Raw genomic sequence first — 13,996 nt, 5'->3', positions numbered from 1 at the left:
ATGGAGCTTGGTCTTATAGACTTCTGATTCCAGCAAAAAGTGCAACTGGAGGATAACTAGGATGAGCAGAGCCAGTTTTCAGGAGTCTGCCTTCCCCAGACATTGGCTCTGTGCTGCAGAACACGCTGGTCAAAACCCTGCATGAGGTGGCCAAGATCACCTGTGCATGGCTAATGAAGAGAACAGGATGCTCGTGAATGCAGCTGGGAGGTGACACCCCGTTTAATGGGAAATTTTTAAAAAACCTAAATAAATAAACCACAATAAAAACATCAACCTCATCTGTCAAACCTAATGCTACGGGTAAAGGAAACTGGGTTTTACAAAAAATACGTGGGGAAGATGTTTTCTACTTTGCCCTTTAACAAACGGGCATAAACTTTGGGACAAATCCCCAAGGGCTGCAGTCTGGCAGGCCACAATTCCCCCTCAATCTCAGTCCTGCCGGGCACGAAAAGGGATGTCCCGGTGAGCGCCGTCCCGGGCGGAGCAGGAACCAGGCAGCTCGTATGCACTCGCTGATTCCAAAGGAGTCACCTCGGGAAAACCCTCTCACCCTCCAAAGCTGCCGAAGCCTGCAATGCTTAATACGAAGCGCCACAGCCAGGGAGATGCCAGGGGAGCGACGGCACTCGCAGCCATGTGGCGACTGGGACTGAAGAAATTTATTCATTTATTTGTGTTTTAAAGAGGGTTTTTTCAAATTCCTTCGTGAAACTCGCGGCCTGTCCTGGTCCTTGGACCCAAAACCAGGGAACGGGGATCACCTGCCCAGCCCAAAACCGGGCACTGGGGGATGAAGGGGACCCACCCCGCTCCCGGCACGGCCACCAGCGGCACCATCGCTTCTCTGCCACGTGAAACACAGGCTAAAGAAATAGTTTTTAAACCCCTGCCCCCCGTGCGGGGCCGAGGCGCCACGTCCGCCCCCGACCCCCCCTGCGCGGCGGGGCCGTGGCGCCGCCTGCTGCTCCCCCTAGCGGCGGCCCCGCGCCGCGCCCCGCCCCGGCCCCGCCCCCCGTGACGTCCGGCCCCGCCCCCGCGGCTCCGCCGCTGCCGCCGCGACTTGAGGGGCGCGCGCCGAGCTCCGTCCGCGGCCGCCCCGCGACAGCGCAGCGCCCGCTCCGCACCGCGCACCGCGCACCGCTCCCGGCCCTGCCGGGACCGCCGCCGGGACTGCACCTCCCCGCGCCTCTCCGCAGGTAAGCGCGGGATAACCGCTTCTTCTCCTCCGCGGGACTTGCGCGGCTCGGGGGGTGCGGAGAAAGAGGAGGATGTGGAGGGAAGTTTGGGCGCGCTCCCTACACCGCCAGCCGCTTCCCGGCGCCGGAGTGCGGGTACGGCGCTGCGGCGGGGAGAGCCCGCCCGCCCTCCCGGCGGGGTGCGCGGCGCGCAGGAGCGCAGAGGGCTTAGCCCGCACATTTGGAGCGCGCCCGGGGGTTCCCCAGGCTGGGCGTGCGGTGCCTGCGCTGCCCCGGCGCCAGGAGAAGGAGGCAGCGCAAAGCCGCCCTGCGCGGGGGCGGGAAGCAGCGCGGGGGGACCCGCAGAGCAGCGCCCGCGCCCCGCGGCGCTGGGACCCCGGCCGCGCGTTTTAACGCGGATGGGAGGGGATGCTCTTGCGCGTACCCCGCATCGCTCCCACGGTTGGGAAACTTCCCCCTCCCTCTATCCTTTCTTGCTGCATCTATTTAAAAGGAAAAAAAAAAAAAAATTCGAGGCGATGCGTTCGCGCCCCTGCGCAGCGCTGTCCCCCGCACCACAAAGTCTGCGGGCGAGAAGATGGGCAACAAAATGGTTGCACAGAAAGAATGCAACAGGCCCAAATTCCCGCCCGACGCCCCACTTTCTATGGGAAGAAGAGCTGGCTCATAATCCTCATGCCATTCCATAGGTCCTCGCCTAGTTGTAATCAACTTTTCAGCTCTTTTCAGTGTATTAAGTGATTGTGTGCCCTCGTACAGGCACAGCTAATTAATTTATAAATGGCTTGCAAATAAATAATTCACTACGTACTTTGTTGCACACCTCATCTCTACGTGATTCTGACCTCAAAAATCGTTTCACGACTGCTGGATGTGCCAAAATCTTTTGGTTTTGACCCTTTTCTTCTAATGCAATTAGGAGCTGCAACTTAGTTGATCAGGCAGAGCCCAAGTATTCCTACATTTCCCAGCGTAGTGGTCCTGCTTCCCAGCATCTGCCATAGCTCACAGCAAGCAGGCACAGCTTTCTGATTTTGGGGTTGGTTGGCTGGTTCTTTTTTTGGATTCCTGCTTAGTTTCCAAGCTCATCCCCTCGGTGAATAAAAGCTCAGCTCTTGCACAGACAGCTGCCTTTCTGGCTCAGTCCTGCTCTTTGAGGTCGCCTCAATTTTAATCTCTCAGACCGCAAAGGGGTTTGAGCTCAACCCTGGCACATCCCGGCAGAGTTGCAAGGAGTGTTGCAAACGCGAGGACGAGTGTATGTAATTAACTAATTCATGGAATGCTGTTACTGACGGGTTATTAATTCGGGCTGAAGGCAAGTCGCTTCCTTCTGCAAGGGATCAGTTCTGGTCAGTTGACAGAGTACAGGGGAGTATTTTCTACACCAGATTCACACCAAAATGTAGAATTACTTAACAGTTAAATCTTACTCCTTGCACATTAGCTGAATGAATTTTCTCTTTGCCTCTTTGAAACAAGAAGATTCACATTTTGCATTTCCATGTACATCTTTTATACAAAGAGGCTGAAAATGTTCAGACTTGAAAAAACAATTCATTATCCTGACCCCAATTTCCTTGTCTAAAATATACTGCCCAAAAAGATAGAAGCATCAGTTATGCTCACCATCTATTGCCTGGGGATATGGCATCTTAATGAACATTTCTTTGAATTAGACTGAAAAATGCATTTGTCAATTCAAGTGTGTAAAGAAAATAATTACTTGCTATGAAACAGAAAGATCAGTCTGTGTTTTCCTTGTCGATATATGCCACGCATTAGGTCATACTCAAAAGCTTTCAGTGCCCTTCCCTCCCTCAAAAGAAAACCCACCTTCAAGTTTCCTTTAATTTATTCCAAACCCATACAATACAGCCCTGTTTAAGATAGGATTTCAGATATTTCATAAACAAAAGGTATACCTGGGTTTACAGAAAGCCAATTATCTTGAAATACACTGGGTTTATTCTAATCCTACTTCATGCTGCTATCAAGCTTTTTTATTTTTCCATCCACATTTAATCACTTCTAAAAGCTGTATTTTTTTCCTGTCTTCTGTGCTCCTCCTGTATACCAGAAACACTGACAGCCCTTGGAATAGATTTAAAATGCTAATTCTCTCTTTTTTTTTTTTTTTTGGTACACTTATACCATTTTAACTGGAGAACAACCAGATAAATACTGCAAGCAGTCAGCATGGGAAATTCTTTAAACTCTCTGGAAGAGTGATTTATTTTATTTCTTTATAACTCCCTCCTTTGCAAGCTGCCTCTGTTTTTCTCAACGGGAGACTTTGTTGTAATTAAAGCAGAGAAGACTGGACAGCAGCAAAAAACATCTGACTTGTGGCTCTTAAAAGCACAGGTTTTGTAGCATGTACCACCCCCCAGTGGGCAAAAAACTCTGTAGTAAACTCACAGTGAGCTTTGATCTCCAGAAATAAAGTGGATACATTTTACAGGAAGAACGAAATAAAGATGAGTTTTTGGCTTGGGGTTTTTGGTGTTTGTTTTGGTTTGGTTTTTTTCCTCTGTCACCAGTAGCTAAAAGTTGCCTGATATTGTGTAAGGCAATGGTGACTAATCAAAGCAATTGCTGGAGTTTGCAAACTTTGCAGATGCAGTTATTTGAAGTGGCTTCAGTTGGGAGATGGCCATCTTTGTCTCCTTGTAGCAGGAAGCATGGATGCTAATGGCTAGTTAGCTCTTAAGTTTTTTCCTTAATCACTTCAAAGCACTGCAGTGCATGGAAGAATTAATATGTGATTGCTTACATTTCTTTTTAGAAGCAGCCAAATACCACTCAGGGCAGGAATCTTGAAAAGTGTTCAGTACATATCTTATGGCATCACTAACTCTCTTCTGCCTTTCATGAGCTGTAAGAGCCCAGACATTCTTACAGCTTCATGTTTTTTCTAATTTTTTGAGGGGCAAACTTAGTAATCAGGAGATGAGGAAACACCTACTTTAAAAAGGAAAGAAACAAAATGACTGAAACTTTATCTGGTGTTCAAGTAAGGTTTTTACATGTCAGGAGTTTTGTGCCAGAAACTCCCTATCAGGTATAATTCTACCTAAACTTGTCAAGAGGGGAAAACCAGATTTTTTTCCCTTGAAACAATGGCAGCATTTGTTCTCTATTCTTTTATTTAATGCCCAGACAAGTTACCTCAGCAGCAGCTCTCAAAAAGAAAACCTAGAAACCATAATTGGCTAAACTCAAAGAGCACTAAAACACAAACCAAAAATTCATTGCAAAAGATCCCCCACCTCAAAGTGTTTTCTTAACGTGCAACCTTTCCTGCAGCAGAGTAGTCAAAACAAGAGAGTGAGAAGGAATAGAGTAATAGTCTGGGTCTTTTCAACCCAGCATCTTCAAAACTAGGAAACATTTTAGAAGTAAACTTCAGAAGAGAGGCACTCAGAGTTCATTTCCATCCTCTACAGCAAATACAGGTTTGGCTGATCTTGGGTGTGGAGTCAAGCTTTTACTCAGAATTCATTTCTAAGTCAGATTTACTTGCATTTGAGGGAAGATCACGTAAAAATTAGCATTTTTTAGGACACTTGAGTTAGACTTAACAAGACACAAGCAGCATTATTCCTACTGCACAAGAAGTGGGAGCAAGTTTTCTGCAAGTAAATGAAATCTCCAACAAAAAACAGCAACAAATTTCAGTAACACACAGTGCTGCAATCTGACTAAAGGGTTCACTCTCACTTTAACAAACTCCTTTGCATTTTTTCCCCCTTGGACAGACAGCTAGAGGACCTTCTGCTTGCCTAGCGCCAAACAAAAGGCTGGGGCACCTTCCTGAAATACGATGATCGTGGAAATTGCAGCTCCTAGACAGGGTGCTTAGAAAGCATTTTGCTGTCACTATCAACTAACCCTGAGTAATACACTTAAAGAAAACAAAGTGTGGACATTGTTTTAACTCTAGATTAGCACTGTGGAACTTCTTCAAAAAAAAAAAAAAAAAGCTAGTGAAGCTGTTTTAAGCTGCAGCGTGACCTTTGCAAGCAGGACTGACATTATAAGCAGTAGATGGACTTCACAAGTATTTTAAAAAATTAGCACATTTTGTGTTTCTGGTATGTTTCAGATTCTAAACAAATAGAGAGCTAATTCTAGAATAGAAGTACACTGGTTAAGCAAATTGCCTTACCAAGTATGTACATTCTAATGGTGGCTTTGAATAATAGTTTTGTCTTTTACAACCTAAAAATACCTACTAGTTTCCCTTTCCTCTGTTACTTTGATGGTAAGAAAGAAGCCACTGAGCTACCAGAGTTACTGCTGGAGAACACAGAGCTAGATTAGAAATTCAAATAAGCATTGTGTGACCTCAAGTGAGGCAGGTCTTGATTTTATTCACATTCTATATTAGCTTGGAAAGAAATCTTTGACACTGTTTTTACAAAAAAATCCCAACTTTTCAAATATACCAAAACTATTTATTTTGTTAAGCCATTGCCTGGAGTGCAGCTGGACTCCATACTTCAGGGTAAATACAATGTTCTTCTTATGTACTTTTTTTTTTTTTAAATAGCTCAACTTATATTGAACATTTTAAAATGAGATGTCCTCTTTGCTGTAGTCAGCAATAAGTCCACATGCAAGGTCCACACATTGCTGATATCCCTCGTAATTCACTAGCTTACACAGTCCCAGGAAAACTAATTTAACTATGTGGTTCAGAAAAGTTGAGGAAAACATTCAACTTGGAATAAAGAGCAAAAAGCTGCTGTTCAGTTTTTCCAATGTTACTTTTGTTACCAAAAAACAAGGACTGTTTTTTTGCATTTAAAAATTATTATTAGCACAGTTCCTAAAATCTGGTCTGCTCAAAAATAATGGTTTCTTTCAAAACCATGTGTCCATGAAGCCTCCCAATCTGATGCTGCAGAAACCTGGACACAGTGTCTGTACCAGTGGGGGTCACTTTTCTTTTCATCCTGCCGGATCAGCTATAATGACTTGGTGTCAGGGAATATTTAGAGACAGCTCAAGAAGGGGAAAGTTGGAGCATGGCAGCACGATTCCCTTCTTCTCTGTAGACAGATCACTGGAGCCTTTGATATGCAAAAACATTGTTTTCAGCCATAGCTTGAGATATAAAAGGGAAGTGCAAGATATCAAACAATCAAGACCTGAAGAAACTATTCTAAGTTTAGAAAAGGGAGTGGGGGGTATAGTCTTAATCCACATTTTTGAAACAGTGTCGTCTTCTCCAAAGAGACCTTTTCTTTTTCCTGCTCTTGTTTTCATGTAATTTTGAGAGAAGGGATAAAAAAAAATTCCAGGAACTTAATAAGCTTCAGTGCTTTCATTTTAATCCTACACATTACTGCTATTATAATAGTGGCAATAAATGAAGAGATGACTATCAAATGAAGTACAGAGGAAACAGTTTATGTGCTAGAAAGGTAAAATAAATGAACTTGCTGTGTGCATGTGTCTATGTAATGTATGCATTCTAGAGCCAACGTTTTGCTTAATACTAACAAGTTTTTTACAGCTCAGAGTTCTAAAGAAAATTTATGATTTTAAGTACTTAAAAGTTATTGTAGCCTTCAAAGGCCTATTAAAGGAATTTATATTCCTATTTCACCATACCCTTTCCAGAAAATAACTTCTATCACGACTTCACATTAGTTCCTAAGAGACACCATTTTTTTCTACAGTTGTTAAGTTGTTCTTTATTTCAGAGTTTTAAGAATAGGGCCTGGGCTTTTTTCCCCAAACACTTGAGTAATACAGAGCAAGAAAACTAGACACTGGAAGACTACAGAGCTTTTTTGTTCCATTTCATAATGATTATATAATTTACCCAAATTACATAAGTTACCACTAAACATGCATTCCCTTCTATTTAAAATGTGGCCACATAGATTGTATTTTTGCCTTAAATAAAGCATACATAAAAATACTTATTTATGCCACCATGGGGGTCCCTCATTTTGAGTCCTTTTTTTTTTTTTTCATTGGGCAACTGCTGAAAACAAGATTCTGAAAACAAAGCTCAGAGGAGCACAAAAACAGCAGCAGGAGAGAAGAGTCTTTTCCACTCCCTCACTGGGTAGTCACACCATCTCTCAAATGGGGGACTTTGGGTTTTTTTTTTTTTTAATGGTTAACATTTTTCTATGAAAAAGAGCAGCAGAATTTGTATCTATTTAAATACATCACTGCATATTCTGTGTTGCTGTAAGGAGTATGACTGGTCTGTTTCATAACAGACCTGCTACAAATTACAAAAGACATTTTTAAAACAGAGAGTGTTTGTGTTTAGGTCAAGTATTTTACAGAGGAGCAGAAGATGCTCTAGTTTTGCTCCCAGGAAGGCAGCTAAGCAAGCATTACTCAGCACACTGTTCCTGCCAAGTACTTTGTTTCAGAGGATTGTGCTCAGCCCCTTGGACAAATGGGATGTCACAAAAGGGAAAAGCAAGCACACATTAAGGATTTGTTTCATTTCAAATTTAACCACTTTTTATTTCAGACATGCTACCCACAGACTGGCTCGGGGCTTGGTATCTCACTGGATACTTTACACAGTAGTGATACGGAGTAGCCCAAGTTAAGAATGCTGTTTAAAAAATAATTAACGTTCTGTAAGAAATACAAATGAAAGAAATAATATTTTCCTACTTCTTAGAAATTTTACAGACTAAACCCACCTATGTATTGCCAAATAGCAGACAGATGTCTGGTTAGTCCCTAGCTCAGAATCAACATGCTGTGAGTGGGAAATATATTCATACAATACTTTGGCAAAAATGCTTTCCCTTTCACACAGTAGCTAGTGAAGAGTAATTAGCTCCTTTTACACTTAAAACCAAGGAGATGATGATCTATTTACCAGGAACACAAAGCAAGCAACCATTTTGGCTTCCTCCAAGGAGGTAACACTGGCATTGGACATCAGATGAAAAATGTAATTTACAAATATTTTATTACTTTCTGCCTTTATTTTTCTACCAAAACAAGGGAAAATACAGTTCCATAAAACTACACAGCAAAACATTTTTTGAAAGAGCTTTGTTGATTTTGCTGAAATACCAATGCTTTGGGGAAACAAGGTGTTCTACTCATGTACAGGGGATGCAACCCTTAAAACTAGTGTGCACCAGTTGTTATTAATTCCAATTTTTTTTGTTTTTACTTTTGCAGGACATTAGGAGTTCGAGGAAAGCTTTCAAAGGGGAGTTTTCTGGGAAGGAAATCATATTTTTGTGGGGTTTTTTTTATAATGAAGAAAACCATCTGAATTGCCTGATGTTTCTGTGGTAAAGTAATTTGCCTTCTTGCAGCACAGGAGGAATTCTTTCCTGCATTACAAATTTGGAAGAAGCGTTAAAAAGTCAGAGTTGGAAAATGTTTCTCTGAAAGAGGTGTGGATGTATCAGGATGTAGCTACTGTACAAAGGTCATACGTGGATAATTCTGGATAGGAAAAAGCATCCCTTTCCTGACCTCCTGAAGAGGCTGCAGTCCTTCGAGCCTCAGCATAATGAATGGTTTCTATCACGCGGCACTGCAGTTCCCTCCTCTGACTACTACGCTGCACAGAAGAGTTTGTAAGAGTTACAAAGAAAGTAATTCCTGCTAAAGGCATTAAACCTAACAAAAGAGGCTCTTCATTCACAGACTTTACATGAGGACTAAAATAGAAGAAAGCTGAAGCTTTTCTACTCTGGGGCCTGGTGTGCTTATGTACCATGATAAATCTTGGTTGGAATGCTCATTGAGTATCGTGCCAGGAGCCAGGAAAACACACCACCAACCACCAAGGACCATCTGAGTAAACACCATCAAAAGAAAACTGCTTCATGGAGTAAACCCTAAGAGTGACTGGGCAGAAAGACATCCCTTTACTGGATATCCTCAAGCACAAAATTTACTCATACCTTTAAATACGGTAGGATCAATATAAATTTATTTTCCTTTTCATGCCTCTGAGAATAAAGTTCAATTAATATATGAGCCCATAAGAGAAAAGGTCATGACACTGCTTAATGCATAGGTCATCTTGCAGGAGTTCTCACAACCCTAATTACAATGGTAATTGAATTATGTTGTCGTTAAAGCTGTAAAAATGCTAATTACCTGAGCTCAGTGTACAAACACACTACCAATGCAAAGTCCAATCTCAGTCTCAAGAGTTAATTTCTACTATGCTCGTAAAAAGATGGGAAAATGTGGTTAAACCTGCCAAATAGACTCTTATGAGTGTGCTACTTAGTAAGACGACTTTTGAGAATGACAAATATTTAAACATGAAATTAAGCATGTAATGAAATATTTCATCCAGTGAATTAGAAAGCCATAGCTCTACCAGCTACCTGCCAGTTGTAACATTCACCTTTCTGAGCAGTCACTTAAGCTTGAAAACCAAGCAAATAGTCCACAGTGTTTTTAAGTTACACACTGTGAAGTTGAGCAATGGGAAAGACTTGGGAAAATGCCTTCACTGGCCCTCACTCTTTTGTCTGCATTTTATGCTTTGCTTTTAGGGCTTTTTTTGAACTTCTGAAATAGCTACCACTAGACTTGTGGGGTTGGTAAGGGCTTTATAGTTCACTTAAGGGCTCCTGAGGAAGTTAGCTGGCTTAGGAATTACTTCTTATCTTTCAGATATAGAATGATTTACTTGAACTCTGGTGTGACTTCAGTTCTGTTCTTATCTGGTATCTGTGTCGGTACACATGAAATGGGAAGGAATCCTTAGAAAGAGTCTTGTTGCTTAAGCAAAATAATTCACAGATCAGGCATACTTGATTATATTACTTCCAATCACTATGCAGAATAACCTATTTAGTTAATTGAATTAGTACAAGTAGTAGAATTATTGATGTAAGGAAAAGAGAGTAAAATGCATCTACGCACTCGAATTTCGGTTTAATGTGTGTTTCAGATGTCTTCTGTAATGTTGAAGTTGATTTTTTTTATTGTGGTTTCTTCACTGATGATCTGGATAATCTTGTTTGTTTGGTTTTTTTAGATTGTTGAAGATCAGAACTGTATAGAAATCTCATCATTCCTGACCATGATTAGTGTTACCTGGAGCATCTTCCTAGTTTGGACTAAAATAGGGCTGTTACTTGACATGGCACCTTATTCTGTTAGTGCCAAACCATGCCCTTCAGTATGTCGCTGTGATGTGGGTTTCATATATTGTAATGATCGCGATTTGACGTCTATTCCTACAGGAATCCCAGAGGATGCAACCACCCTCTTCCTTCAGAACAATCAAATAAATAATGCTGGGATTCCTTCAGAACTGAAGAACTTGCTTAGGGTGGAAAGAATATATTTATACCGCAACAGCCTAGATGAATTTCCCACTAACCTCCCTAAGTTCATTAAAGAACTGCATTTGCAGGAGAACAATATAAGGACCATTACTTATGATTCACTTTCAAAAATTCCTTATCTGGAAGAACTGCATTTGGATGATAATTCTGTTTCTGCCGTTAGCATTGAGGATGGAGCTTTCCGGGACAACATCTATCTCAGACTTCTTTTTCTCTCTCGAAATCACCTTAGCACCATTCCCTGGGGTTTGCCTAAAACCATAGAAGAGCTACGCTTGGATGATAATCGTATTTCCACAATTTCTGAGCTGTCCCTTCAAGACCTTACAAATCTAAAACGCCTTGTTTTAGACGGAAATCTTCTAAATAATCATGGATTAGGAGACAAAGTCTTCATTAATCTAGTCAATCTTACAGAATTGTCATTGGTCCGCAATTCACTCACAGCTGCGCCGGTGAATTTGCCGGGAACAAACCTAAGAAAGCTTTATCTCCAAGAAAACCACATCAACCGTGTGCCACCCAATGCTTTCTCTTACTTACGGCAGTTGTACCGACTAGATATGTCCAATAACAATCTCAGCAATTTACCTCAGGGTGTCTTTGATGATCTGGACAACATCACTCAACTGTTTCTTCGCAACAACCCTTGGCACTGCGGGTGCAAAATGAAATGGGTACGTGACTGGTTACAATCACTGCCTTTAAAAGTGAACGTACGTGGACTGATGTGTCAGGCACCAGAAAAAGTACGTGGGATGGCCATCAAAGACCTCAGTGCAGAACTCTTTGACTGTAAGGACGATGGCATGATAAGCACCGTCCAAATCACTACTGCAGTACCAAACACGTTATACCCAGCCCAGGGACACTGGCCCATTTCTGTGACCAAACAACCAGACATCAAGACTCCCAACCTAAATAAAAACTACAGAACCACAGCGAGCCCGGTACGCAAAATCATTACAATATTTGTGAAATCCGTAAGCACGGAGACTATTCACATCTCCTGGAAAGTTGCACTACCGATGACTGCTTTGAGACTGAGCTGGCTCAAGATGGGTCACAGCCCTGCCTTTGGATCTATAACTGAAACTATAGTTACAGGTGACAGAAACGACTACTTGCTCACGGCTCTCGAACCGGAGTCACCGTACCGTGTGTGCATGGTTCCCATGGAAACCAGCAACATCTATCTCTCTGACGAAACACCCGAATGCATCGAGACCGAGACGGCGCCTCTTAAGATGTACAACCCTACCACCACCCTCAATCGGGAGCAGGAGAAAGAACCTTACAAAAACTCCAGCTTGCCCTTGGCCGCCATCATCGGCGGCGTGGTGGCACTGGTGGCCATAGGGCTGCTGGCCCTGGTCTGCTGGTACGTGCACAGAAACGGGTCCCTGTTCTCCCGGAACTGCACCTACAGCAAGGGACGCCGGAGAAAAGATGACTATGCCGAAGCGGGAACCAAGAAGGATAACTCCATCTTGGAAATCAGGGAGACTTCTTTCCAGATGATACCGATAACCAGTGACCAAGTGTCCAAGGAGGAATTTGTAATACACACCATTTTCCCACCTAATGGCATGAATCTGTACAAGAACAGCCACAGTGAAAGCAGTAGTAACAGGAGCTACAGAGACAGTGGTATTCCAGATTCAGATCATTCACACTCATGATACTGAGGGACGTGAAGGACTGGTTTGGGTTTTGTTGGGTTTTTTGGGTTTGTTTTGTTTTTTAAAGAAAACAAGAAAAGACTGACTTAACAGTTGCTGTTCTACTGCAAAACACTGGATTAAAAGACTGACAAAGCAATGTACTGTACATTTGCCATATAATTTATATTTAAGAACTTTTTATTAAAAGTTTCAAATTTCAGGCTACTGCTGCGATTAATGTAGTGGGGATACCTGACCACAATTCTATATTTTAGTATTTTTTAGTAATTTGTACTGTATTTTCCTTGCTAATATTGAAGTTACAGACCATTTAACTTTTGTGTTCTACTGAGTAAGATGACTTGTTGACTGTGAAAGTGAATTTTCTTGCCGTGTTGAGCAGTCAGAACATTCATCTGAGATCCTTGTAAGTGTAAGCACAGGTCATTTTTCACTTTGGTATCAATAAAATAATGTTGAACCTGGCAAGTCAGGAAGATCAAAAATGGTTACAAAAAACTCACAGAACTTCCAGTGTTGGGTCTATTAAATCTGTAAACCACAACAATATTCAATAAACAAAAATGTGTGTAGTAATGGGCAATATCAGCTGTCTGGATATATCCATTCAACAGTGGTAAAATCCAATTTAAATGAGAATAAGCAAATTGATAATATGCATGAGACTGAAGCTTTTGACAAGTGTTAAAAATACCGTAAATCCCTAGAGGAAAGCATAATCAAATTCCTAACAAATAAAAAAAAAAAGGTGGTAGGCTCTACAAACCAAGGGGGTAGATACAGTTCAGGAATAGTTTTTTGGTTATCAGAATCAGTGGTCTGTATATTACAGACGAAATGGATGCTCACAGGCATTTGGGAGACAAGGGCAGGCAACACTTTGAAACTGCTTAGAAAAGGAAAAGGGCTGAAAGTGCAGTTTCACAAGAAAAGAGAACAGGACAAAACCCAAGGCAATAAAAGCAAGGTCTGAAAAACTGTGGTCCCAAAGGTGAGCAGACAAATGGAGAATGCAGCTATTCTGAAGCATATAAGAGTCTGTGTTCAGTACAATGCTGTTACAGTCAGGAATACTGCCCATTACTGTCACAGTTATCCAGAAATTCCTTGGTAATCTGTAAGGTAACATGTTTCTTTCTGCCTTCCTGCTGAACTATGAGCTATTATGTTTAAACCCCAAGCCACTCTTTGTTGCAATAATCATTCTGTTTCTTCAACTAAAAACCAAAGTGCTTTGTACGCCCTTTGGCCAGTCTTGTGTGTGCCTTGATCCAACACTACATGTATCAAGCTTTTAAAAACTAAGAAAAAAGGAAATAATAAAATACCCACCTTTTCATACATAACTTAACTATGAAAAATACTGGTCTTATTCATGAGTGAAGTTGAAAAACTACTTTCAGAATTATGCTGCACTTCTGCAGTGCTCTGATAAGAAACCCACTCGGAAGCTACTACTTCTCAGGTCATGAGCTTCTTGTGTTCAGGTTAACAGTATTACCCTTGCAGGTTTTCTTCATTATTAATCACTTGGGAAAAAAGTTTTCACAACAGTGAACAGTGTGAATAATGAAAGGGAGGGAAGGCCTGGAGTTACAACCCCCTGAAGTACAGGGCTTTTTTTAAAGAAACAGCAAATGAAAATTTTAATACTTCAGACAATATCTCAGACAAGAAGGAATGTATACCAAATGCAATTTAATTCTTTGAGAATTTTAGTGGTGCTTGGCCTGTCTGGTTCCCTAAGAGTAGTAAAGAATGAGAGATGAAGAAAGAGTGACCAACA

At 41.8% G+C, this 13,996-nt stretch overlaps 2 protein-coding genes across 4 annotated transcripts in view; one reads left to right on the top strand and one right to left on the bottom strand.

The window, feature by feature from the left end:
* The window catches only part of MACROD2 (mono-ADP ribosylhydrolase 2), an 851,353-nt gene that overhangs the window by 738,346 nt on the left and 99,011 nt on the right, over positions 1-13,996 (bottom strand). The window lies entirely within an intron of this gene.
* On the top strand, positions 1,072-13,556 carry FLRT3 (fibronectin leucine rich transmembrane protein 3). Its single transcript, XM_059840662.1, has 3 exons — positions 1,072-1,202; positions 8,382-9,129; positions 10,213-13,556. Exon 3 carries the CDS (start codon positions 10,258-10,260, stop codon positions 12,205-12,207), a length of 1,950 nt encoding a protein of 649 aa, XP_059696645.1. The 5' UTR covers positions 1,072-1,202; positions 8,382-9,129; positions 10,213-10,257; the 3' UTR covers positions 12,208-13,556.

This window comes from Haemorhous mexicanus, chromosome 3, assembly GCF_027477595.1.
Source record: "Haemorhous mexicanus isolate bHaeMex1 chromosome 3, bHaeMex1.pri, whole genome shotgun sequence".
In the NCBI taxonomy this organism is placed as follows: Eukaryota; Metazoa; Chordata; class Aves; order Passeriformes; family Fringillidae; genus Haemorhous; species Haemorhous mexicanus.
This window is presented reverse-complemented; position numbering and strand designations above follow the sequence as displayed.